This window comes from Hordeum vulgare, chromosome 5H (assembly GCF_904849725.1).
Source record: "Hordeum vulgare subsp. vulgare chromosome 5H, MorexV3_pseudomolecules_assembly, whole genome shotgun sequence".
Classification (NCBI taxonomy): domain Eukaryota; kingdom Viridiplantae; phylum Streptophyta; class Magnoliopsida; order Poales; family Poaceae; genus Hordeum; species Hordeum vulgare.
In genome coordinates this window covers 100,588,180-100,612,637 of record NC_058522.1, presented here as the reverse complement: position 1 = coordinate 100,612,637, position 24,458 = coordinate 100,588,180, and the positions used below count along the sequence as shown (strand labels likewise).

The window sequence follows — 24,458 nt, the reverse complement described above, 5'->3', positions numbered from 1 at the left end:
TAGTGCCGCGCAACTTTCACCGGTGCACAAAACCCACCATTAGCCTCCCTCAAAACAGCCACCATACCTACCTACTATGGCTTTTGCAAAGTCATTCCGAGATATATTGACATGCAACTACCACCATGACATGTGCCACCACGTCTACATTGCCTTTGCACGATCGTAAGATAGCTAGCATGATGTTTCCATTGATGTCTATGTCATGCTAGATCATTGCCACGGTACACTACCGAAGGCATTCCATATAAAGTCATAGTTGCTCTAAGTTTTGAGTTGAAAGTGTGATGATCATCATTATTGGAGCATTGTCCCATGTGAGGAAATAAAAGAGGCCAAATAAGCCCATAAAAAAAGGCCAAAGAGCCCACCAAAATAAATAAATAAATAAATGAGAAAAAAGAGAGAAGGGACAATGCTACCACTTTTTCCACACTTGTGCATATTGAGCACCATGATCTTCATGATTGAGAGTCTCTCATTTTGTCACCACCATATAGCTAGTGGGAAATTTTCATTATATAACTTGGCTTGTATATTCCAATGATAGGCTTCCTCAAAATTGCCATAGGTCTTCGTGAGCAAGCAAGTTGGATGCACACCCACTAGTTTTCTTTAAGAGCTTTCACATACTTGTAGCTCTAGTGCATCATTTGTATGGCAATCCCTACTCATTCACATTGATATCTATTGATGAGCATCTCCACAGCTCATTAATATGCCTAGTTAATGTGACTATCTTCTCCTTTTTTGTCTTGCAACCTCCACCACATTCCACACCATCTATAGTGTTATAACCATGGCTCACGCTCATGTATTGCGTGAGAGTTGATAATGTTTGAGAAAGTAAAGGTGTGAAACAATTACTTGGCCAATACCGGGGTTGTGCATGATTTAAATTCGTTGTGCAATGATGATAGAGCATAGCCAGACTATATGCTTTTGTAGGGATAACTTTCTTTTGGCCTTGTTATTTTGAAAGTTCATGATTACTTTGCTAGTTTGCTTGAATTATTATTGTTTCCACGTCAATAGCAAACTATTGTTTTGAATCTAATGGATCTGAACATTCACGTCACATAAGAGGAATTACAAAGGACACCTATGCTAGGTAGCATGAAAGCATCAAAAATTCATTCTTATCACTTCCCTACTCGAGGACGAGCAGGAGTTAAGCTTGGGGATGCTTGATACGTCTCAAACGTATCTATAATTTTTGATAATTTCACGCGGTTATCTTGCCTTCTTTGTATGTTTTATGTACCTTTTTATATCTTTTTGGGACTAACTTATTAATTCAGTGCCAAGTGCCAGTTCTTGTTTTTTCCGTGTTTTTGACTCTTTGCAGATCTGATTTTGGAATGAAGTCCAAACGGAAGAAAAATCCCAAAATGATTTTTTTCCCGAACGGAAGAAGTCCAGGGGGCTTTTGGGCCAAGCCAGGTGGGCTCGAAGGAGCCCACAAGCCCCCACTCCGCCACCAGTGGGAGGCGACGGTGGGCAGGCTTGTGGCCTCCCTGGCCGCCCCCTGACCAAGGACTTTGGCCTATAAATTCCCAAATATTCCTCAAAAAATGAGGGGATCCTCGAAAATACTTTTCCGCCGCCGCAAGCTTCCGTTTCCGCGAGATCTCAACTGGAGACCCTTCCCGGCACCCTGCCGGAGGGGACTTTGGAGTTGGAGGGCTTCTTCATCATCATCATCGCCCCTCCAATGACTCGTGAGTAGTTCACTTCAGACCTACGGGTCCGTAGTTAGTAGCTAGATGGCTTCTTCTCTCTCTTGGATCTTCAATACAAAGGTCTCCATGATCTTCATGGAGATCTATCCGATGTAATCTTCTTTGGCGGTGTGTTTGTCGATATCCGATGAATTGTGGACTTGTGATCAGATTATCTATGATATATATTTGAGTCTTTGCTGATTTCTTTTATGCATGATTTGATATCCTTGTAAGTCTCTCCGAGTCTTGGGTTTTGTTTGGCCAACTAGATCTATGATTCTTGCAATGGGAGAAGTGCTTGGTTTTGGGTTCTGCTATGTGGTGACCTTTCTCATGACAGTAGGGGCAGCAAGGCACACATCAAGCAGTTGCCATCAAGGGTAAAAAGATGGGGGTTTTATCATTGGTTTGAGATTATCCCTCTACATCATGTCATCTTGCTTAAGGCGTTACTCTGTTCTTATGGACTTAATACACTAGATGCATGCTGCATAGCGGTCAACGTGTGGAGTAATAGTAGTAGATGCAGAAAGTATCGGTCTACTTGTTTCAGACGTGATGCCTATAGAAATAATCATTGCATAGATATCGTCATGACTCTGCACAGTTCTATCAATTGCTCGACAGTAATTTGTTCACCCTCCGTCTACTTGCTTTCATGAGAGAAGCCACTAGTAAACACTACGGCCCCCGGGTCTATTCACATCCATCGTTTGCAACTCCGCTTTTACTTTGCTTTGTTACTTTGTTGCTTTCAGTTCTCACTTGGCAAACAATCTATAAGGGATTGACAACCCCTTCATAGCGTTGGGTGCAAGCTTTTGTGTTTGTGCAGGATCTTGAGATACTCCTCCGCCGGATTGATACCTTGGTTCTCAAACTGAGGGAAATACTTACCTCCGCTGTGCTACATCATCCTCTCCACTTCGAGGGAACACCAACGCAGAAGGATTTCTAGTGTCGTCAACGTGCCCATTTCTGGCGCCACTGGAAGGTCTTTTGTGCAGTAGCATAACGGACATCATGCACCTTTATAGTCACCCAGTTACGTTGTGACGTTTGATACACCCAAAGCACTCCTACGGTATCCGGGAGTTGCACAATCTCGCGGTCGAAGGAAAAGACGTTTGACATTAGAAAAGCTTTAGCATACGAACAACACGATCTAGTGCTATGCTTAGGATTGGGTCTTGTCCATCACATCATTCTCGTAATGATGTGATCCCATTATCAATGACATCCAATGTCCATGATCAGGAAACCAGGATCATTTATTGATCAACGAGCTAGCCAACTAGAGGCTTGCTAGGGACACATTGTGATCTATTTATTCACACATGTATTATTGTTTCCTGTTAATACAATTATAGCATGAACAATAGACGATTATCATGAATAAGGAAATATGATAATAACCATTTTATTATTGCCTCTAGGGCATATTTCCAACAACAACCCCCTTACTCGGGTGTATGTTTTTGTCACTTTCACCACCCACTATAAGTGAATCATGAACGTATTGCAACACCCTACATCAGTCATCCCACATGCTTGCGCTACACGGAGGGCACAGTAGGACAGCACCATATCAACATACATCTCATATCAATCACACCATACCACAATTAACTCTTAGGATAAAAATAAATCTACTCAAACCTCATAGGATAGCCACACATCATTAGATAATAATATATAGCATTAAGCACCATGTTTAAGTAGATATTGCAGGGGGGAAAGAGGTTTTACACCACTGCATAAAGGGGGAGAGAGTTGGTGGTGACGGCGGAGAAGTTGGTGGTGTAGATTGTCGTCACGATGGTTCCCCCGATGGTGATTCGGTGTCATGGGAAGAGAGGCGGAGATAGTCCCCCTCCTTCTTCTTCTTGCTTGCCCCCCCCTAGATGGAAGGAGAGTTTCCCCTCTGGTCCATGGATGACATGGCTCCTGGAGGGTAGGAGTCTCTCTCACACACACACACTCTCTCTCTCCCCCTCCCTACCTATCCTCTCTCTCTCTCTTTCTCTCTCCCTCCCCATCCCCCTCCCTCTCTCTCTCTCTCCCTCCCTCCCTCTCTCTCTCTCCCTCCCTCCCTCCCTCCCTCCCTCCCCCCTCTCCATCTCTCTCTCTCTCTCTCTCTCTCTCTGCTTCAGTTCCTATTTTCTCGCGTTTCACTGTTTCTTAAATATCCAGAGATCTGTAAATCCTATTGAAATGAAATTTTGAGGGGATTTTATCCATATATTAGCTTCCTTGCGGCCGAAGGACACCCCCAACTGACCTTCGAGGGGCGCACGAGCTCAAGGGGTGTGCCTACCCCCTAGGACGTGCCATGTGAGCTCATGGGACCCTCGGACATCGTCTGGCGTCTAGCAGTGATTCTTTTTCCCTAAAATCACATATATTCCAAAACAAATCTTTGTAAAACTTTATCACGTTTGGACTTCGTTTGATATGAATTTTCTATGAAACAAAAAACAGGCAACACTAGGCACTCGATCAATATGTTACTCCAAGAAAATCATATAAATTGTTGCCAAAATATATAAAAGTTGTAAAATAATGACATGAAACAATCAAAAATTATAGATACGACGAAGACATATCACTACAATAGAGGTCATCGGGTTTATCAAGAACTGGTGCCACGTCAAGTAGACATCTTAAATTAAAATTTCTTAATATGAAGACCTGGTTCTAATTGAACTTAGTTGTAGGAACAAACACTATGGTATTCGCATGCATGGTTAAAGATAGGACAATGACAAAAGAAGATATCAGTACCCAACAGGGAGATACTATCTACTACATTATGTGAGGTACACACAATTTCAGGCTTCCCATTCACATAGGGCTCCTATATCCTAATCAACACTTAAACATAATTCCTTTCTAGCTTTTATCCTGTCAGTCATAATTAATAAGAAGGATGTGTGCAAAGGAGACGTATCACGATCTTAGAACAAGAAAGAGGCCCCCGTGCCGCTCCCTCCCCGGGGCGACACGGGCAGCGACCCCGTCCCCCCCGCAGCCGGACTCTCCTCACCAGTCCCTCCCCTCCTCGCCATCGCCAGTGGCCTCCGGGAGGCAAAGCCTGCGCGGAGCCGGCGGCGGCGGGGTGCTCTCTGGCTGCAGCTCGCGCGAGAGGAGGGGATCTCGCGTGCGGGCGGCGGCTGTCCGGCGTCCGGCTCCGGGGCAGCGTCCTTGCTCGCGGCGGAGGCGGTCTCTGGCGTGCGGCATGGCGCCTCGTCGCGTTGGTGGGAGCACCGTCACGGTGCGCGGGGTCACGGTCGTCGGGTCCGTTCGGTCCTGATCCGATCTGGGATCCGCGGGCGGCGGCTAGCACGGACGGTGCGGACGGTGGTGGGAGACTCGGCTCCGCTGATGCACGTCCTGGAGGCCTCCTACAGCGTCTTCTCCGGCCTGGGGTCGTGGTGGTTCGGGTTGGGGTTGCGGCTGGTCGGCTGCCTACCAGGATCAGGATTTGCGGGCGGCGCGAGGGGTGGTGGCGGCCGTCATGGGTCGCTGTAGGGGTCACGGCTCGTGGAGTCGTTGGCTGTTCTGGCGGCCGGCGATGGCTGATCCGGTCACTGTCCTCTGGCCCCTAATCGGTGCGCTTCTCTCCTGCGGGTTCCTGGCGGTGCCGGCGTGGCCGCGAAAGAAGTTGGTGGAGGAGATTCAGATTGGGGGAAAACCCTTGGTCGGCCCTGGCCGGCCGCGCCGACGACGACGCTCAAGAGCGCCATTTTTCTTCTTGGAGACGTCGGTCTACATCTGCTCCTCCACTTCCTACCTCACTGCCTCTCGGGTGAAAACTCTAACTCCGGTGCGCGGCGGCGGCGTCCTTGATGCCGTGACCTTCCTGAAGGCGTCGTCTTGAGGGCTGAGTGGTGGTGGACACTGTGTGGGTCCTTGACGGTTGCTGGTGGTGGGCACTGCTTCGGGGGAAACCCTAAGATCTGGCCTTACAGATCGGACGATGGCGATACTGCGGTGTTGTTTCTCTCTTGGGAGCATCGTTTGTGGAGCAGTGTTGGATGACAGAGGCTGGAGATGGAGTGGCATCGTCTTGCGCGAAGATTTGGTGGAGCTGTCAAGTCATGCCTAGCCGACAGGTGCTACGCTGAGTCATGCCTAGTTGGCAGGTGCTACGCACGACGGTTCTTCAAGAATCTTCGCTTCTGGACGGATGAGCACAGGGTGGTGGCGCTGTTTGGCGCCGTGGTGGCGTCGACGGATGTTCGGACTGGCAAAGATGATACGGATCTCTCTCCTGAAGTTGGGTCACTGGACCGATGATGATGGCGGCTTCTAACGTGTGCATGTGGCGCGCGCTTTAAGTCTGTTGCACCGACTGTTGGTCCCGATACGTTATGTGGATGGATTGGCGACAACACCGGTTTTAGATATGTGAAGTGAGAGCACTCCACATTATCGAGTCTGTAGGTGTGAATGATGGCTTCGGATGATGTGATGTATATTTTTGTCAGACCATCGTGAAATAATTAATAAAGATGGTTGTATGCATCGAGTGATGCAGAGGCCGGGGGTTAAACCTCCTTTCCTAAAAAAAAGGAGACGTATCACCCATGTTAATGTTAACCAAATAAATGGCGTGCAAACTCACATGCCGCAACAATCTAAATAGGTTATGGGCATATGAACATTCTATCCATATGAATTTCATGTTTTTACTTCTTCCTTTGCTCCATCTTGTGGTTTGAATGAAACAGAAATGATGGTGTATGCACATGGTAAGGAGCCTGAAACAGGGAAATGGAATCCCCAGTACCAGAGACATGCATACTTAGAAATTGAAACAGTTGTTGTTTGATACCTAGAATAAGTATCATCCAGTGGTCAAACGAGGTGTTTTGTAAATGATGTTAGTTGGCTCTAAATGGAGTAAATTAAAAAATCTAGATAAAAGTATTACTCCCTCCGTTCCTAAATATAAGTCTTTTTAGAGATTCCAGGGACTACATACAGAGCAAAATGAATGAATTTATACTCTAATGTATGTCTATATACATTCATATATAGTTTTATAATAAAAACTCTAAAAAGACTTATATTTAAAAACGGATGGAATATGAAATAATGAGATGTATGATTCATTAGAAATGCTATATAGATAGCTAAAAGAAAGAAGGCATGATGTTGAATGGTGTGGTAATTCCATAAATCCATCTAGAGAGTTAACTCTAGGTGTATTTTTGGAGAATTGCTCTTCTTTAAAAAATTATAAGGATGAAGGCATAGAGCATACTTTAGGATAGATTCACCTGTCCCATGCAAATGGTCAACCAATGTGACAATAATGGTAAGGGGAACCTGATTAAGTATCAAAATCAATGCATTGTCGAACGTGGCCTGCTTGGATCATCATTGAAAAGAAACATAACTAACTTTGATCAGTTCGAGGTAAAAATAATAATTACAGATTGAATATTTTAAATACTTCTAAGAAAATGTGTACGTGTACGGAAGGAATGCTTAACAAGAAACAAAGGGACATGGAGTTTCTCAGCCCGAGCTCAAATGAGCTTGGATGAACAATAAAATCAAAAGAATTTAAAAAAAAACAAAAAATAATAATTTCTTTTTATGATAAATATTGACAAAAGTTCTAATATCTTGCCAAATTTCATCAGAAAATCACATTTTTGTAAGGCGTGGTAAAAAAACAAAATCGATACTTTAAAAATGCTACTTTCAAAAGGAGTATCGATTTTGTTTTTTTGCCACGGCTTCCACAAATGTGATTTCGTAATGTAATTTTGCAAGCAGTTGGAACTTATGAATGTTTGTCATAAAAAAAATCAGATTTTTTGAATTTGTTTTGATTTTATTTGGATTTTACTGTTCACCCCAATCTTATTTGAGCTCGGGCTAAGAAGCACACTTTCCGAAGCAAAGGGCAATCTGAGGGAATGACGCGCAAGGGGTCGGAGAAACAGAGAGCACAAAGGGAAGTCGGGTCATACTACTGCTGGGATTCATGCTACCCAAATACTCCCTTTGTCTCATAATATGAAATCGTTTCCAAACTGTTTGAGCTTGCAAAACGATCTTATATTATGGGACGGAGGTAGTGCTAAATTGGAAGAGCAGAGGCACTACTCGAATAAATTGGGGAGCATACAAAGTAACTAAGTTGTATTTTTTCTTACTAATAAAAGTAATAGAAGTAGAAGAAGCACAGTAGCAACTTCGGTTGATTTGTGCTGGGATTCAGAATTCCCGCAAATATGAAAAATCTGAAGAGCGGAAGAGGGCAAGGGTAAAAAAACAAGTATGAATCTTACAAGGTTCTTGATGATTTGGCCACTCGTTTACAATTTGTCATCAGAACAATCTACACAGAAACACCATCCTCTTCGCGTCACAAATGCAAGCCAGATCAATCCAATCGCATGTTAGTCGCGCATCGCCACGGAATGTAGAACCCAAAAGCGCCAGCCTCGGCTCACTCGCTACTCTAATCTTTGGTACCAGAAGTTGCGGTTGGAGGAAGTGCAGGCATATCCTCCCACGAATTCGGAAGACGCCTCATCCGCACAATCTTCAGCATTGGCTGTTCCGCAAAAACAATCACACCAGAGGTACGAATCTTTTCTTGGGTTGACGCGTCGCTCCATCACTGATGATGTTCCCCCCTCACTCGCACACTGACCCCGCCTTAGCAAGTTGTTGGAATCTTCATTCCTCGATAATGCTGTTCTTCGCAGCAGCTGATGCATTTCGCTGCACTTGATTCTGGACAGCGTACTTCCTTTGCAGCTCCCGGAGCTTCTCCAGAAGTTCTTGGAATGATGGACGGCTTTGTGGGTCACTGCTTGCAGCAAGGACAATGGTAGTAAGAACAAACCATCACAGTTCAAATTTTATGAAATCTGAAAAGGCAAATCTTTAAGAAGAGTAGAAAGAAAAGGAGGGAAATAGTACATACGTTTCCCAACAACTAAGTATAAGTGATGTCCAGTAAGGATCTGTTTCACTGGGAATCTCCAACCTTTGGTTCATGAAACCCACTGCACCAATGACCTACATAGAAAAGAGTTTCAAGAATTAATGCACAAATAGGCAAGAGTTTAAAGAATTAGTGTACACTGCAAAACTTGTCAAATTCTGAGAAAAACTACAGGTGGTCTAGAAGAGGATTCATGCAATACAGTTTTAATCTGCAATGCCGAGCACAGACGCTGCTACCATAAGAAAATTTCACGCTATGCATGGGACATCTCCACAATACATGCTGCTTCTAGTAACTCTAGTAGTTGCATTCCCAAGGTGACCAATAATAGTAGCAATCGCAATTAAATTGAAAAACTTAGAATCCCATCAACTGAATATTCATATGTCAACCAGCACATATGTGTCACCTTGCTAATGTTGTTGTGCCAGACTGAAAGAAGCGATGTAACCAATCCAAAAAGAATATATTACTCTGGAATTTAAAACGTTACTTTTTGTGCAGCTGCTGATACAAATATTAATTGAAGTTCAAATCATCGCAATCTGAACCAAATGTATGGCCCGAACCGGAGGATTTAAAGACAGATAAAACTACATAGAAGCAATATACCTGCATTGAATTGAGATTTTCCCACGGTATCTTCTGAGTGACAAGTTCCCATAGGATCACCCCATAGCTATACACATCAGACCTATATATGTAGCGTCACTCAAGTCATTAGCAATTATATACTTTTGCAGATGTGACTAGAGGAACTTCTGTTGATTGTCCTGTACTTACTTCTCATCTGAAGGTTCATTGCGCAAAACCTCTGGAGCCATCCATTGTGGCTACATTGGAAAGAGGCGTCAATAGAGTTAGGAAAACAAAATAATATTTAGGAAAAGAAAATACTCCCTCCGTTTCAGTTTATAAGTCCGGCACGTGTATCTAGGTCGTCAATTTGACCAACTTATTAAAAGGCATATATTACAAAAAAATATATCATTAGAAACTTTAGATGTTCTATTTTCTAGTAATATAATTTTTATGTTAAACAATATATTTTATATAAGTCAAACTGACGACGTAGATATACGTGCATGCCTTATAAACTGTGATGGAGGAAGTAATATTTATGCTAATCCCACAAATTCAAAGGGTCCATGCTGTGTGTATCAATCAATCAAACAGTCAGACGAAAGTGTTGATGACATGCTATGTTTTTGTATTGTTCTCACACAAGAACAAGCATGCTCCGCCCCCGCACCCCGCTAGCCTGACTTGCGCCGCGCCGCCAACGCCGCCTCCGTCCCCGCCGGCCGGACCTCCCCCGCGGCCCTCCCCTCCCGCAACATGACTCCAGTGGGGGCTGACCCTGTCGACCGCCGCGAGACCCTCTCCGGCGAGCGTGTCTCCTACGGGGACCGCTGGTCGAGCTCGGAGAGCGAGTCCTCGGCGCGCTCGTACAAAGACGTCGCCCGCACTCCGCCGGCCGCTGCTGCGCCGCCGGCCGCCCTCGCCCCCGGCCGCCTTGCGCCTGCAGCCCGTCCCCCCGCCAAGGAGCGCCTCGGACCCCGCTCGGAGGTTCATCGTGTCTCGGGCGGCCCAGTGCTCGACGCCGACGGCTTCCAACAGGCTCGTCGCAGAGAACCGCCCCGTTGCCCGCGTCGCGTTGCGCCTGCCGCGCCTTCGCCTGCGCGCCGCCGCAGCCCCTCCCCGGAGGAGCTCGCAGGCCTCTGCTTCCGGTGCCTTGATCACCGCCACTGCGTCAGGGACTGCCCCAACGACATCCGCTGCCGCCGCTGTCTCGCCTCTGGCCACGCCTCCCGCGGCTGCGATGGTCGGCGACCCGCGGCCGCGCCCCAGCGCTCCCAGCGCGCCGCCGGGGACCAGCAGCCCAGGCCCCCTCGCGGTGCCCCTACCAGGGCGTCCCCCCCGACGACGCGCCTGCCCGCTCCGATCCCCACCGCTGTAGCCCCTCTCCTGCAGCGGCCTCGCCAGCCCGATGATGCCCCCACCCGCGTGTTCCTGGCCCAGACAGAAGAAATGGACGAGGCGGAGCTGGTGCTCGGCCGCGCAATGGTGGCCACCGTCACGGGCACTCGGCCATCTGTGTCCCTGATCGAGGTGTCCGAGCTCGTCATGTCCTCTCTGGAGTTGGAGGAGGGAGACTTCTCGGTCCATCAGCATCACCCGGAGGACTTCCTGATTCTCTTCTCCTCCCTCGCAACCATGAGAAGGTTCCGCGGCGAGCACTTCATCAGCTCGCCGCGCTTTGCCCTGTCCCTTCGGCCCTGGTGCAAGCTTGCCCACGCCGGCGCTGGCGAGCTCGAGTACCGCGTCGAGCTGGAGCTCCGCGGCATCCCCGCCCACGCCTGGCTGCTCTCCACGGCGAAGCACGTGCTGGGTGGCAGCTGCTGGATCGAGCGCCTGCACCCCCGTACGCGTTCCCGCGAGGACATGGCCGTCTTCCGCGTCACCGGGCGCACCCACGACCCGGCTGACATCCGGCGCGCCGCCACCCTGGAAATCATTGAGCAGCTGCCCGGCCGTGTCCCGTCGGAGGCGCCAGACATCCGAACGCTCACCTTCCCCGTCTCCATTGCTCTCACTAAGGCGGAGCTGATCAGGGCTGCTCCGGCTATCGCCCAGGACGCTGCGGGCAGCGCCGGAGACGGTGAGGACGGTGGCGCAGACGGTCGGCATGGCCCCGGCAATGGGCACGGTCACGGTCCAGGCCCGGGGCTCGGGCGCGCTCGCCGGCGTGGTCGCAAACGCCGTCGTACAGCGGAGGCACAGAACGGCCGGGCCGATGGTATGGCAGTGGACGCGCTCGCGCACGCACGTGGCCACTCCGGCCGTGCAGACGGCGCCGGCGTGGTGGCTCCCTGGCCGCGCCGCGGCAGGGGCTGTGCCCCAAGCGGGCTGGCATGCTGACCTGGCCCGGTCAGCAGGGCCCAGCACGCCCTCGTCACGGCGTCAGAAGAGGACACCAGCAGACGCGCGTCGTGACGCACAAAGCGTCTTTGTCGGCGGGCCCCTCGCGCAAAGTGGCGAGCACAGGCGTGGAGGACGGTTCGGCCGTTCGCTTTGGGACAGTTGGCACTCCCCCGTTCGCTGCTCAGGGCCACGATGCGGCAGGGGCGTCGACGTCGCGCACGACCGAAGCAGATGCGGACGGACCCACTTCTGCAGCAGCTGATCCTAGGCCCTGTCGGGATCGGTGCCTGCTGCGTCTGGGGCCCGCCGAGCAGCGGGTGAGGTCGCCGCCTGCACCCCGGTTGGGGCAAATCGAGCCGATCCCATCCCTTGCCGCTGCCACACCAACAAAGGCCCCCTTTGACCGACCCCCTCGGCTAATTTCGCGCGCCTGTGAGGAGAGGGCGGGACGCGCATCGCCCTCCCCCGCCAGCCCTGCTGACGCCGCCCCATCCCTACCAGCCTGCTCTCTGGAGGCGGGGCCCGCGGCCGTCGTGACCACCAGCGCCGCGCCAGCGCCCTTGGATGCCGCTGGGACCGAGCCCTCTGGGCTGGTGGCTGACGTCGTTGTTGCTGGGACGCTAGCCGAGGATCACCTGCCCGCTGGGGCCACGCCTGCTCCTGCAGAGGCGCACACGGCAGGAGTAATGCCCACGCCTGATGGCTCGCCTGTTGTTCAGTCTGTGGTGCCCTTGGACGCGCAACAACAGCAGGGACCAGGAGTGCATCCCCCCCCCCCCCGGTTGCGGCCACATCTCCATCCTGCCGAGGCCTGCCTGCCAGCCGGATCCTGGGGCGATTCCCATCAGCAAACGGACGCAACCTTCGATGCCAGGGCGCTTTGCATCGCCGCCGCTTACTCTGCAGAGACGCCGACCCTGTGTAGCCACTGGACAGACATGGATGTTGCGGGCCTTCCTGTCCGCAGCCACTAAGCAGCTTGATGCGATGCTGCCATCTCCCGGGAAACGCCAGCGGCCCCCTCTCAACTTCAGTCCCAGGAGGGGGCGTTCCGCCGCCGTCGTCGCTCCGGCACCCGCGGCCTGCACTACAAACAGGAGGGCGGTGGTGCAGATTCTCCGCACCCTCGGGATCGTCGGCGCGAATCAGCAGATCACCCCCGTCGAGATGAAAGCATACGACGACATGTTCGCCGCGCCGATCAAGCTTCCGGCGCTGCATGCCATAGCCGCTCTCGTCGACCGTGCGATCCCTGCAGGCCTGTCTATGCCGGCTGGTGATGCCATGGCATGTGCGCGCTAGGCTGGTGGTGCATGTAGTCGACCTCGTGCTTATGTATCCAGGACCCCAGATATTGGTTTGGAATGTCAGGGGCTTGAACTCGCGCCCTAGGCGCTGCGCCATCCGCTCACTGATATGTACCACCAGTGCGTCCATTGTATGCCTCCAGGAAACTAAAATGACGTTGGTCTGCTCGTCGATTGTGCTAGACACCCTTGGGTCCGAGTTTGATGGCTCTACTTATCTCCCTGCCGACGGCACCCGCGGCAGTATTCTCATCGCTTGGAAGAGTAGGGCTGTCACCATCTCCGACCCCCTATTCACCCAAAATGTGATCACGGTTAAAGTGTGCGCGCCTAGTGGTGCACCGTGGTGGCTTACCACGGTGTATGGCCCCCAAAGCGACCCCGACAAGATACTGTTTCTGCAAGAGCTGCAGGATATCCGGGCTGCTTGCCCGGGCCCTTGGATGCTATGCGGCGATTTCAACCTCATCTACCGTGACGCGGACAAGAGCGCCGGTACCCTGAATCGCCGCATGATGGGAAGGTTTCGCCGCGCCATCAACGATCTTGCCCTGAAGGAGGTATACCTGAATGGGCGCCGCTTCACATGGTCTAATGAGCAGACCCCGCCGACGCTTGTGCACCTCGATCGGGTACTCTGCACCACGGACTGGGAGGATTACCACGGAGAGTGCCACCTCAGATGCATCTGTCGTGTCTGATCATTGCCCCCTGCTGTTGGACTGCTCCCCCATGCCCACGGCCCACAGACGCTTCCGCTTCGAGTCTTTCTGGCCCAGCCGTGATGGATTTCAGGACACAGTCGCCACAGCCTGGAGCTCCGTGCATGACCCCGACCCCTTCTAGCGGCTGGTTCGGCGTCTGCAGGCCACCGCCCGCGCCCTTACGAGTTGGAGTGCTAGGTCCACGGGCAATGTCCGGGACAAATTGGCCATATGTCGAGAGCTGATCGCCCGCTTCGACCACGCGATGGAGAGTCGCCTGTTCTCTCCGGCAGAGGACTGGCTGCGCAAGCAGCTCAAGATGGCGTGCCTTGGGCTGGCTTCTCTGGAGCGCACCATCGCGCGGCAGCGCGCCCGCATCTCCTTCCTGGCCGAAGGCGACGCCAACACGAGCTTCTTCCACAAGCAGTGTACGTTCAGGCGTCAAAAAAACCGCGTGCACAGCCTCCTAGTTGACGGACATGTGCTATGTGAGCATGAGGAGATGGCCCACGCGGCATTCGCGCACTTTGACGGGCTGCTGGGCACTGGCATGGACCGAGAGCACACTCTGGACCTCGAGCAGCTCGTCACGGCTGATGACCTTGGCAGCCTGGATGCGCCCTTCACCCCTGAGGAGATCTGGGCTGCGGTGCAGCGCATGCCGGCGCATAAGGCACCAGGGCCAGACGGGTTCTCCGCAGAGTTCTTGCGGGCCTGTTGGGGCGTTATTAGGCGGGATATCCTGGATGTCTTTGAGCAGTTATTCCTGCTTCGTGGGAGAGGGTTTGCTAAGCTCAACCAAGCCCTCCTGACCTGCTGCCTAAGCGTGCGGATGCACAAAAGCTGGGCGACTACCGGCCTATTTGCCTGATCCACATCATGGCCAAGCTATTCGCGAAAGTTCTGTCGTTGCGCATCGCCCCAAGCTGGACAGCCTAGTCAGCCGCAACCAGAACGCATTCATTGCCGGACGCTCCCTCCACGACAACTTCATGCTCGTTCGGCAGTCTCTCCGGATGCTTCACCACTTGGGCGCCCCGTGCATCATGCTCAAGCTCGATCTCACGCGGGCTTTCGACTCCATATCTTGGCCGTTCCTCTTCGAGATGTTGCGTCAATATGGGTTTGGGGACAGGTTCAGGGAGTGGATAGCCATCCTCCTTTCCTCGGCCAACACGCGGGTCATGCTCAATGGCGTGCCTGGCACCCCGATTTGGCACCGTCGCGGGCTGCGTCAAGGGGACTCCACATCACCGCAGCTATTCGTCCTCGCTGTCGACGCGCTGGGCCGCCTCATGCATCGGGCACTCCAGGCCGGCATACTTCGGCGGCTGCACCCCCGACGTACTGTTCCGGCCGTCTCGCTCTACGTCGATGACGTGATGCTGTTTTGCCATGCTGAGATGGATGAGGTGCTCGCGGTGAAGGGCATCCTAGGTATTTTCGAGGCCGCATCGGGCTTGCAGGTCAACTATGGCAAGAGCTCGGCCACGACCCTACACGGCGACGAGGAGAGCGCTGCCCTGCTGGAGACATTGGGCTGCCAGGCGGCGAACCTGCCCATCACCTACCTGGGAATACCGCTCACCACCAGACGACCCACACCAGCTCAGATGCAGCCGCTAGTCGATGCTGTGGCTGGCCGCCTCCCGACATGGAAAGCATGGCTCATGAACAAAGCTGGGAGGTTGGCATTGATCAAATCGGTCCTCAGCGCGATCCCAATCCACCAGATGCTCGCCCTGGCACCCCCGAAGAAGACCCTGAAGCAGCTAGAGAAGATCCAGCGCGGCTTCCTCTGGGCTGGCCGTGCGGCTGCTCAGGGAGGACACTGTCACGTTAACTGGCGCGCGGTCAGTCGGCCTCTCGCACTGGGAGGGCTGGGCATCCAAGATTTGGAGCGCATTGGGCTAGCACTCCGGCTGCGGTGGCTCTGGCTATCTAGGACGGACGCCGACAGGGCCTGGAAAGGCCTGGACCTGCAGTTCTCCAGTGAGGAGCTCGGCCTCTTCTATGCCTCCACCTTCATGGTGCTAGGTGATGGCCGCACGGTGCTGTTCTGGGAAGACCGATGGCTGCATGGGCAGTCGATTCGCGAGCTAGCACCCCTGCTGTACCTATGCATTCCCAAGAACAGGAGAAGGGTGCGGACGGTGGCGGATGACCTCGCCGGCAACGCGTGGACCCGAGACATCCGCGGTGTCGTGGGGCTGCAAGAGATTGGCCAATACCTGACGACATGGCAGCGCGTCACGCACACCGCCTTGTCCGCCGAGCCAGACAGGCTTGTCTAGAAATGGACTGCTAATGGAGAATACTCGGCGCGATCATGCTATCAGGCCACCTTCCACGGATCCCTCGCTTGCCATTCCTGGAAGTTAATCTGGAAGGGATGGGCTCCGCCGAAGGTCAAGTTCTTCCACTGGCTTGTGAACCTAGACCGATGCTGGACCGCGGACAGACTTGCCCGTCGCGGCCTACCTCACCACGCCCGATGCCTTCTTTGCGACCAGGAGCCAGAGACCATTCACCACCTGCTACTGGCATGTCCCTTCGCGCGGCAAGCCTGGCACGAGGCTCTTTCCTGGCTGCGCTTACCAGCCCCCACACCGGAGCAGGATATCTCCATTCGGGACTGGTGGATTAGGGCGAGAGATGCAACACCACCATCACTCCGCAAGGCGCTGAGGTCCACCACACTGCTAGTTCCATGGATGATCTGGAAACATAGGAATGCGTGTGTATTTGATCATGCCACTCCGTCGCTCCCCGAGCTCGCGGATGGGATCAAAGATGAGATGAGATGTTGGGCTAGAGCTGGGGACAAGGGGCTTAGGGTAGTCTTGCCCCCATCCTGGGATGTCCATTGAGTTGCTTGTAATCTGTTGTAACCGTCTCCCCTGAGACTGACTTTCCCTCTTTTCAATACAAAGAAACGCACATCTCTGCGTTTTCTCGAAAAAACCAATCAAACAAAATTTTGTTTGTACTTACCGTTCCTTTTCCAGTTTTTGTTGTCAGATAAGTTTCACGCTTGAGACGTGAAAGACCAAAATCTGCAACCTGATTGAGCGAGATGAAATAAGATGCAGGTAGGAATATATTAAAAGGTTTGAAGAGCAAATCATTGTAATTTTACCTTCACGGTCCAGTTCTTATCCACCAGTAGATTTGACGATTTTAAATCTCGATGAATGATAGGTGGGCTATAGTGATGAAGGTAATTCATGCCCCTTGCCTGCAGAAATGTTAATAAGAAAGCGTTATGAAACTTCTTATTGTCCAGGAGATTGGGAAGTTCCTTGCTCGAAATGAAATGCAAACAAGCCAAAACTATTCACATAATCATTATGTGCGTATTAGCATAATAATAATTCGAAAATCCAGGTAGAATCCAGCCACCGAAGGGAGGGAACGAATGAATACATTGAACATACAAGATACAATAGCCTTGCACTTTTTAAATATATTTCTTTCTTGCACTGAAACTACCCAATGTGGCATTCTTACCTGGAATTGAACTTTTACACATGCCCATTTGCAATAAATAGAAAATCAGGTGTCTAATATTTTACGTTTTGTACGCAATCTAAGAATAATTCTCTGTTTTTCCTGTCATTAACTGCATTTCCTTTTGGACTAGAAAGTAATCTGTGATCTGTAGGAAAATTCACATTCGGCTTTTAGAAAGAAATGCACTTACAACATCTAAAGCCATGTGAACTCGTCGTCTCCAATCCATCTTGGTAGTGCTTCTTTGAAGTAATCGAAATAAACTTCCACTGCATTTGAGAAATAATGAACAATGAAAATGAGACCCAGCCTATTTTTCTTACGTAAAAAAATCATGAAATCTGGGTGGTAGTCAAATTCTGTAATAAAAATTGAACAAAACCAATCTTGACGTGCCAGTGAGTATTGAAGCATAAATTCAAAAATTATTTTGATGTCTAACATGGATAAAAATATACAAGTAAACAGCCTACTAAATGGTGTGGCCCCATAAAGTTTTGTCCACCTCTGTCCACAAGTATGGATACACCATAAGTCCTTTTCAAAAAAAAATGGATACACCATAAGAGAAAAGGAGAAATGTCTAATCTAATTAAACCAAGGCGAATAACTTCTGTTTAGCTAGGATCAAATACACACATTGTTGTACAGTTGCAGACATTCAACTTCTATTAGAATTAAAATTGATCATTAATGGTCCTAGAAAATATTATGCAAACTATATGGAATGTGTTAGTCTTTATATGCATGTGAGAGAAATCTAGAGACAGGAGGTGTGCTCTTAAGTACTCCCTCCGTCCCAAAATAAGTGTCTCAACTTTGTACTAGTTCTAGTACAAAGTTGTACTAAGCTTGAGACAGTTATTTTGGGACGGAGGGAGTATTTACTTAGCAGTGAGTGCTTTCTTCGGTATAATTTTCAAAAAAAAAACATATGATTGAGTCAAGCAGTAGAAAGAAAATGGAGTGACATGGCACTTGCTTGTGCCATCTTCTATACTTAATTTTGATAGAGATGAGATTTACCATGCCTTGATGAAATTGTGTTTGTAAAAATCAAGCCATGCAACAGGTTTTGTACAAATAGCTCTGGTCATTTATCTTATACATTTGAATAGAGCAACAACAAGAGAATAGATATTTCCAAACATATAGGGTAGTAGCACGCAAGTAGAAGGCAGGGAACATACCGTGGGAGGAACTCGGTAACGATACAAAGGCGGTGTGGAGATGTAACCGCACCCATGAAGAGCAGTATATTAGGATGACGTAGTTTCTTCATAAGGGATACCTTCACATACAAATGATGACAATTTATCATAGAAGAACTAAATTTAAAATGATGTCACGAGATCTGAAGTCGGTGAATACTTCTATCTTCCGAATTAACCTTTAAAAAAGTGAAGAACTGTGGCCATGTTATTTTCATATTTATTCACATCAAAATGTTTGGCAACTATGGCAATGATAGGTTTTTATGGGCATCCTGAGATCACAAATTTTCAGAGTAAGTTTCTTTTGGAAGGTGCAAACTATCGACAGAACTGTTAGAATTATATTCTAGCCATATATGTTTTCCCCGCTGTATGAGGGGTTTCCTGCATAGTTACCACATGTACATGTATATATATAGGCCATTGGCCCTCAGGGAATACATGTTGCATATTCCTAACAAGGTACTAGAGCTTAGGGGTTTTTAGCACGTGCAACTCGTCCTTGATCCTCTTCTCACGCCGCCGTGTTCTTCTTACCGTCCGTCGCTGTCTTCATCGCTGCCACGTTTTCTCTCCCAACTACCTCGGTCAGAGCGGCTACCCCGACCCATCCGCCTCGTCCCGATCCGATTCGAGTAGCCCGACTCGAGCACTCCAGGTTGAGCTGGTGGACTCCTTTGTGCTGACTCCAGATCGAGCCCGCGCGAGAACATCACAGGTTTTATGCTAGCTAATCAGGCTAAGAAACTACTGAAAGCCACTCCTCTCTTTTTTCTTTTTTTTAGCGAATGAAAAGCTTCCACTAATTAAGGAGGAGCATTACAGTCATTTTGGCACAGATTGCCAATTTAGTCCGGACCTTATATATTTCATGAATCAACTAACAAAAGTTGTGCTGAATATGGAAAGCTACCTCTTGTCGAAAGGCCTGTATCACTTCCTCCGAATATTCTTGCCTGGAAAAAACTTTCACACCCACATCCTGCAGCAAAATGCAACACAAAAAGATGAAACTAATAACCAAAAATGAATAGAGATAAGTCACTCATGCAACAAAGAAACAACTGAACATACCGAGCCATACCACAAAGCATGGTATACTGTCCCACAGGAGCCTGTGCAGATCAAAATTCAAAGGGACACAATTAGAAGACACTCAATATAATAGAAAGCAGTAGAACCCGTTGTCCGTTTAACATTTTTGTCATGCTTGTACTCTTCTAAAAATATCAACCCAATATTATAGCAACTAAATTCAGAGTATTTGGACATGGAGAAGTGTTTGAGCATAAATGCAAGGAAAGTTCTTGATGGTCTAAGCTCTCTAAATTTTCAGGTCCTGAGGATAAGCACACACACAGACTTTTAGTAGGGCAAATTCATATCAAAACAAAATAGCATATTAAGAGCTTGAAAGTAGAAATTTCATCACAAATTTGAAAGCACACTTAAGCTACCCATGTGAAAGCCCAGAGGTTCTATGTCTCATTAGGAGTTAGAGCTAGTGAGCTACGTAGCCCCACTTGTAATAAAATTATAACCAAAACTTGGCAAAACTGGGGGCAAAATGGATTATTATTTATTCCAACTACATATCTAGTTGTAATACTATCTACTCCCTTCGTTCCTAAATATAAGTCTTTTTAGGGATTCCACTTCAAACTATATTTTAGAGTGTGGATTCATTCATTTTGCTACGTATGTAGTCCATAGTGGAATCTCTAGAAAGACTTATATTTAGGAACGGAGGGAGTAGCTGATTTGACAATGGAGGTTATGCAACAAGCATAGATTCTATAAAACAAATGCGACGGGAAAGGAGCTATTCTAAAGTAATGTCATGCAGACAAAGCCAGTTACAATAACCAAATAGTCAATTCTAAAACTGCTGATAGAAACTATAAAACAGCATAGAAACTTCAATGTGATAAAAAAAATACACATAAGAATTCACAAAAGGAGAAGCAACTACCTTGTCCTACTTGTTCTCCAATTACAAGATCTTCCCACAGGATTTCATAATCCAGACAGTCTGCTTCATGGTCTATTTTGTATAGAGCACTACTATTGGTACTTCCAGTGCTGCTTGCACTACTTGAGCTGTTATTGTTGAAAGAAGACCAGGAACCTGATGCCTCATTTTTGTTAGGTTGGTTGTATTCAGCCACTTGAGTGTCAGCGATTTTCGGATGATTCTGGCCATTCTCTTGCTCACCATGCAATGATGGCCAGGTCATTTGATTTCTGCAATCAGACCCATCATTCTCCCGCCCTTTCCAAGGCCATGTTATCCCTTTCTTGTTCAACAATGCCTCTGCTTTTGAACTCAAGATCTTGTGGAGACCTATTTTGGCTTCTGATTCATCACCGTTTGTTTTGGTTGATTTCCCAGGGGAATTCTCTTCCGTGCCGAAGGCACCATGTGGTGCATCCCCTCTTGGTGTACTTGGTCCACTAGATGGACCATCCTTGTTATCACGATCAGAGCACTGACTCTCACCACTGCCACCTTCCCGTACCATGCCATTCTCATCCATCTTGACCCTCGAACGAACTTTATTTGTAACCTTGGTAGCCTGTGTTATTCTAAATATCAGAAAGGAATACAGTAGCAAATAATTAAGAAGACATGCTATAGAGAAACAATGTCTCATTGCTATAAAATGGCATACATATTTCTGCTTTTTTTACTATGAAGTAGTAACAGAACTCACCAAATTTGTTATCTTGGAGGCTATAGTAGACTGCAAGGGATGCTGGGGATCAAACGGATTTCTGTTCAACAAACTGGGTTTTCGATTGCTGTTGCTGCAACTGCCATCACAACAGGAGGGGCTGGATGATTCTGAATGGGACCTTGCAGAGGTTGAAGGTCCACTGAGTATCTCCTCCAAGGCGCGTGAATCACTAGAAACACAAATAATGCCCACCAAACTGCCATCCTCATCATAGAAAGGAGTGTTGGTGCCAACAGCTAAAAACCTATCTCCTGCCTTGTTCTTAACTGGAAACTTTCCAGTCCAACTCTCACCCAAAGAAATGCGTCGGAACATATCATTCACCACACTGAGGTCTCGGGAATCAACCAGCAGCATAAGTGCATCCTGACCAAGTACTTCGGATGCAGGATAACCATAGAGATTCTCTGCAGACCGATTCCTGCGTCATAGCAAATGAAAGGCTTTGATGAGAAGAAAACACTAACAGGAACGAAAGAGAAGCAAAGGTCCATGCAGAACTGCAGGCTAAAAAATATTATTATGTGATGTTTATTTAGCACAGGTGGGAAGTATGTACAGGACTATCAAACTGTGTTGTTGATACGATAAGCAATGCGACTCGCACAAAAATAAAGACCCGAAACTTTGACACATGTGCATCACTCAGTTCTTGGCTCTTGGGCAACTTGAAACAACAAGGGAAGAAGTGCCATGAAACCTTATTGTGCTGTTTTCCTGTTACCAATCTGTTCAATCATGCAAGAAAGCTTCACCTCAAATCAATAGAAACTGTGGCATAGCATGGACGATACGTAACTTGTAGGAGTTCAACCTTGCACAGCCTAGGGTTTGTACAAAGCTCTGACAAAATACCAGATTTCACAAAGTAGTAAGTTCCATCATCGCATGCGTACATACATGGTTAAAATGACACTAAGAGCATTTCAATCACAGCTCCCATTGGATGCATGGTCACTTCATTGCAGTATATATAACAACAACAGCTCAACCGATGCCATCACTATCATCACCGCAGCAGCTCATCAAGCATTTACAAGCTCGCACAAAACAGGTCAACAAACATTCAAGAGGAAGAAAGCTCACCAGTATATGATCCTTCCATCGAGGTCAAGAATGTGGACGGACTGCCCCAGCGACTGGAGCACCCTGCGGTACTGCCGCTCCGCCAGGCCAGCGCCCGTGGCGCCTCCCTCCGCCGCGGCACGGCCTTCACGCTGCAGCGGCGACGAGTGGGAGAAGGACGCGGAGCCACGGCTCCACGCCCGCGGGCCTCCGTCAAACCCCCCGGAGAGCCGCCTCGAGGGCGCCGGCGCCGGCGGAGGATGAGGCGGCGCGCCGCGGGAGGGCGAGACGGACTGCGAGCGGCGGCGCTCCCCTCCGCCGCCGGTCGGCGGCAGTGCGAACTTGGACATCTCCTGCTTGAGTTGCGCCTGGCCCACCTCCAGCTTCCGGATCTTCTTCAGGAGCTCCTCCCCGCTGGATTCCATCCCCAGCACCTGACCAGCAGCGTGAGCCAGAATCAAAGAAGCGGCATCACAGCCCTCCCGAGCGCTCCAAGGCCAGCTCCTCCCACCCTCCGCGGCTCCTGGGAGCTCGAAAGGCCGCTCGCCTGTCGCCGGTCCCGAGGCAGGACGATTCGGGCTCAAAATGGAGCAAGAACCAGCACCAAATCCTCCTGCCGGAGATCCAGCCGCCGCCAGCCCAAGATTTTCCAGACAGAACCGGGCCAAATCCAGGAAAAGAAAAAAGATCCTTGCTTGGGAGGGAGCTGTTCTTGGCTTCTGCGTGGAGCAAACAAGTAGCAGCTAGCCGGGGTTGGAAACTTGGAATCTATCTATCCATCCATCACCCAAATGGGCGAACAACTAAGCAATTAAATAAGCAAGAAAACAGAGAGAGGAAGAAGATAAAAAAAGAAAAAAGAAACAAGCGTACGAGAGGGAGGAAATGATGTAGGTGGCCTGGCGGTGAGCTCCGGAGGGGTCCTCCTCCGGCGATTGGTCAGCCGGGCAATAAAAAACACGGCGGCTGCTCGCTGGCCTGTGCGCAGCGCAAGGTGATAGCTCCGGTCTTAGTTTTTATTTGGGCCTTTGGAATTTTCCTCGGACGTTTTTATTTACTTATACCATCGCCAATCCATCTTTCGGGTGTTGCGAGTTGCGACGATCCATCCGCATCCACTCCACAGAGTAGGAGAGGGGGGGGCTGGCTGTCCTTGTCCCTATCCATCTACCTTGCTGCCGATGCCAACCTGTGGCGTCATCTGTCGAGGGGGAGCGAGGAGGAATGGGCAATTTGGTTGGTCCATTTTATCAGTGGCTTTTCCCACTGGTGTGGTGTTTCCACAATTGGGTTAGGGTTTGGCTTCTAACTGCCTCCTTGGTGCTTTGTGCTGCGTGTTTCTATTATGGTGTGCTCTTCTCTTTTTCGTGCTACTCCCTCCCCGTTCCTAAATATAAGTTTTTTAAGTTATTTCACTAGGAGTCTACATACAGAGTAAAATAAGTGAATCTACACTCTAAAGTATGTCTATATACATCTATATGTAATCCACTAATCAAACCTCTTTAAAGACTTATATTTAGGAACGGAGGGAGTAGATGTTTGTGGGTGCATGTAGATCTTTTTTTATAAGCACTTGAATGGTTTTAATGTCTTCATCCTCATCCACCGTGTTGTTGTTGTACTTCTTTGGTCCCAAAATTCTTGTATTAGATTTGTCTAAATATAAATGTATCTAGTTATATTTTAATATTTAGATATATTCATTTCTAAACAAACTTAAGACAAGAATTTTGGGATGAAGGAAGTACAATTTTCTCTTCTTCTCTTTCCCATAAGATTTCTTTTTCTACCGAGCATTTTGAATGAGAAAGCGCAGCAAAGATATGCCAGATAAGTGTATTATTATTGGATGCGCAACAGCTATACAATAATGAAAAAGTTGAAAACGAAATATGCTGATTAACTTGTGATGTGTCTTAAATCAGAAATTTTCTCTTCTAAGATAAAAACAAAACATGTGTTTTGTATTTCCTTGCTTTCTTTTTCTGCGGAGAGAAAAAGAATTCATTAATCAAGTACAAAACATGTCTGCATTACACAATTCAGGTATCTCAAATCAAGCCACACAACAACGCTTCTCCTTTCCACCAGAATTTGCTAAATAATGACTCGCAAAGTTTTGCTCTCTTCTAACGTGCTTCATTACAAACTCTTTTCCTTAGAGATATGTGTTGATTTCACGAACCACAATAGAATGCAAAGATCTTCATCACCCACAATTTGTACCATGTGTGTCAACTGGAGGCAATCCGACTGCACCACAACAGCCAACGGGCACCGCGTCCACTG

The 24,458-nt window shown here is 48.8% G+C and overlaps 1 protein-coding gene across 2 annotated transcripts; it reads right to left on the bottom strand.

The window, feature by feature from the left end:
* Positions 1–7,866: 7,866 nt before the first annotated feature.
* Positions 7,867–23,749, bottom strand: LOC123398646 (dual specificity protein kinase shkD). Of its 2 annotated transcripts, XM_045093097.1 has the most exons (14): positions 23,040–23,749; positions 22,188–22,885; positions 21,078–21,522; positions 20,336–20,939; positions 19,438–19,478; positions 19,277–19,345; positions 18,340–18,440; positions 17,340–17,418; positions 16,776–16,874; positions 16,631–16,699; positions 9,484–9,533; positions 9,313–9,394; positions 8,677–8,771; positions 7,867–8,559 (listed from the first exon to the last, which is right to left on the bottom strand). In XM_045093097.1, the coding sequence occupies exons 2-14, from the start codon at positions 22,589–22,591 to the stop codon at positions 8,427–8,429; spliced, it is 2,271 nt and encodes a 756-aa protein (XP_044949032.1). In that variant the 5' UTR covers positions 22,592–22,885; positions 23,040–23,749; the 3' UTR covers positions 7,867–8,426. The 2 variants fall into 2 exon arrangements, with proteins under 2 accessions (XP_044949032.1, XP_044949033.1); XM_045093098.1 differs by lacking the exon at positions 23,040–23,749 and having other exon boundaries at positions 22,188–23,032.
* Between the last annotated feature and the right edge of the window lie 709 nt (positions 23,750–24,458).

Bases quoted from the DNA above. Each gene is read 5' to 3' on its own strand.
- LOC123398646 (XM_045093097.1), bottom strand. From the start codon at position 22,591: ATGGAATCCAGCGGGGAGGAGCTCCTGAAGAAGATCCGGAAGCTGGAG. The intron at 18,441-19,276 runs GTAGCTTTCCAT...TTGTATGTGAAG, and splicing joins TACAGGCCTTTCGACAAGAG to GTATCCCTTATGAAGAAACT. The intron at 16,875-17,339 runs GTAAGTGCATTT...ACATTTCTGCAG, and splicing joins TTCACATGGCTTTAGATGTT to GCAAGGGGCATGAATTACCT.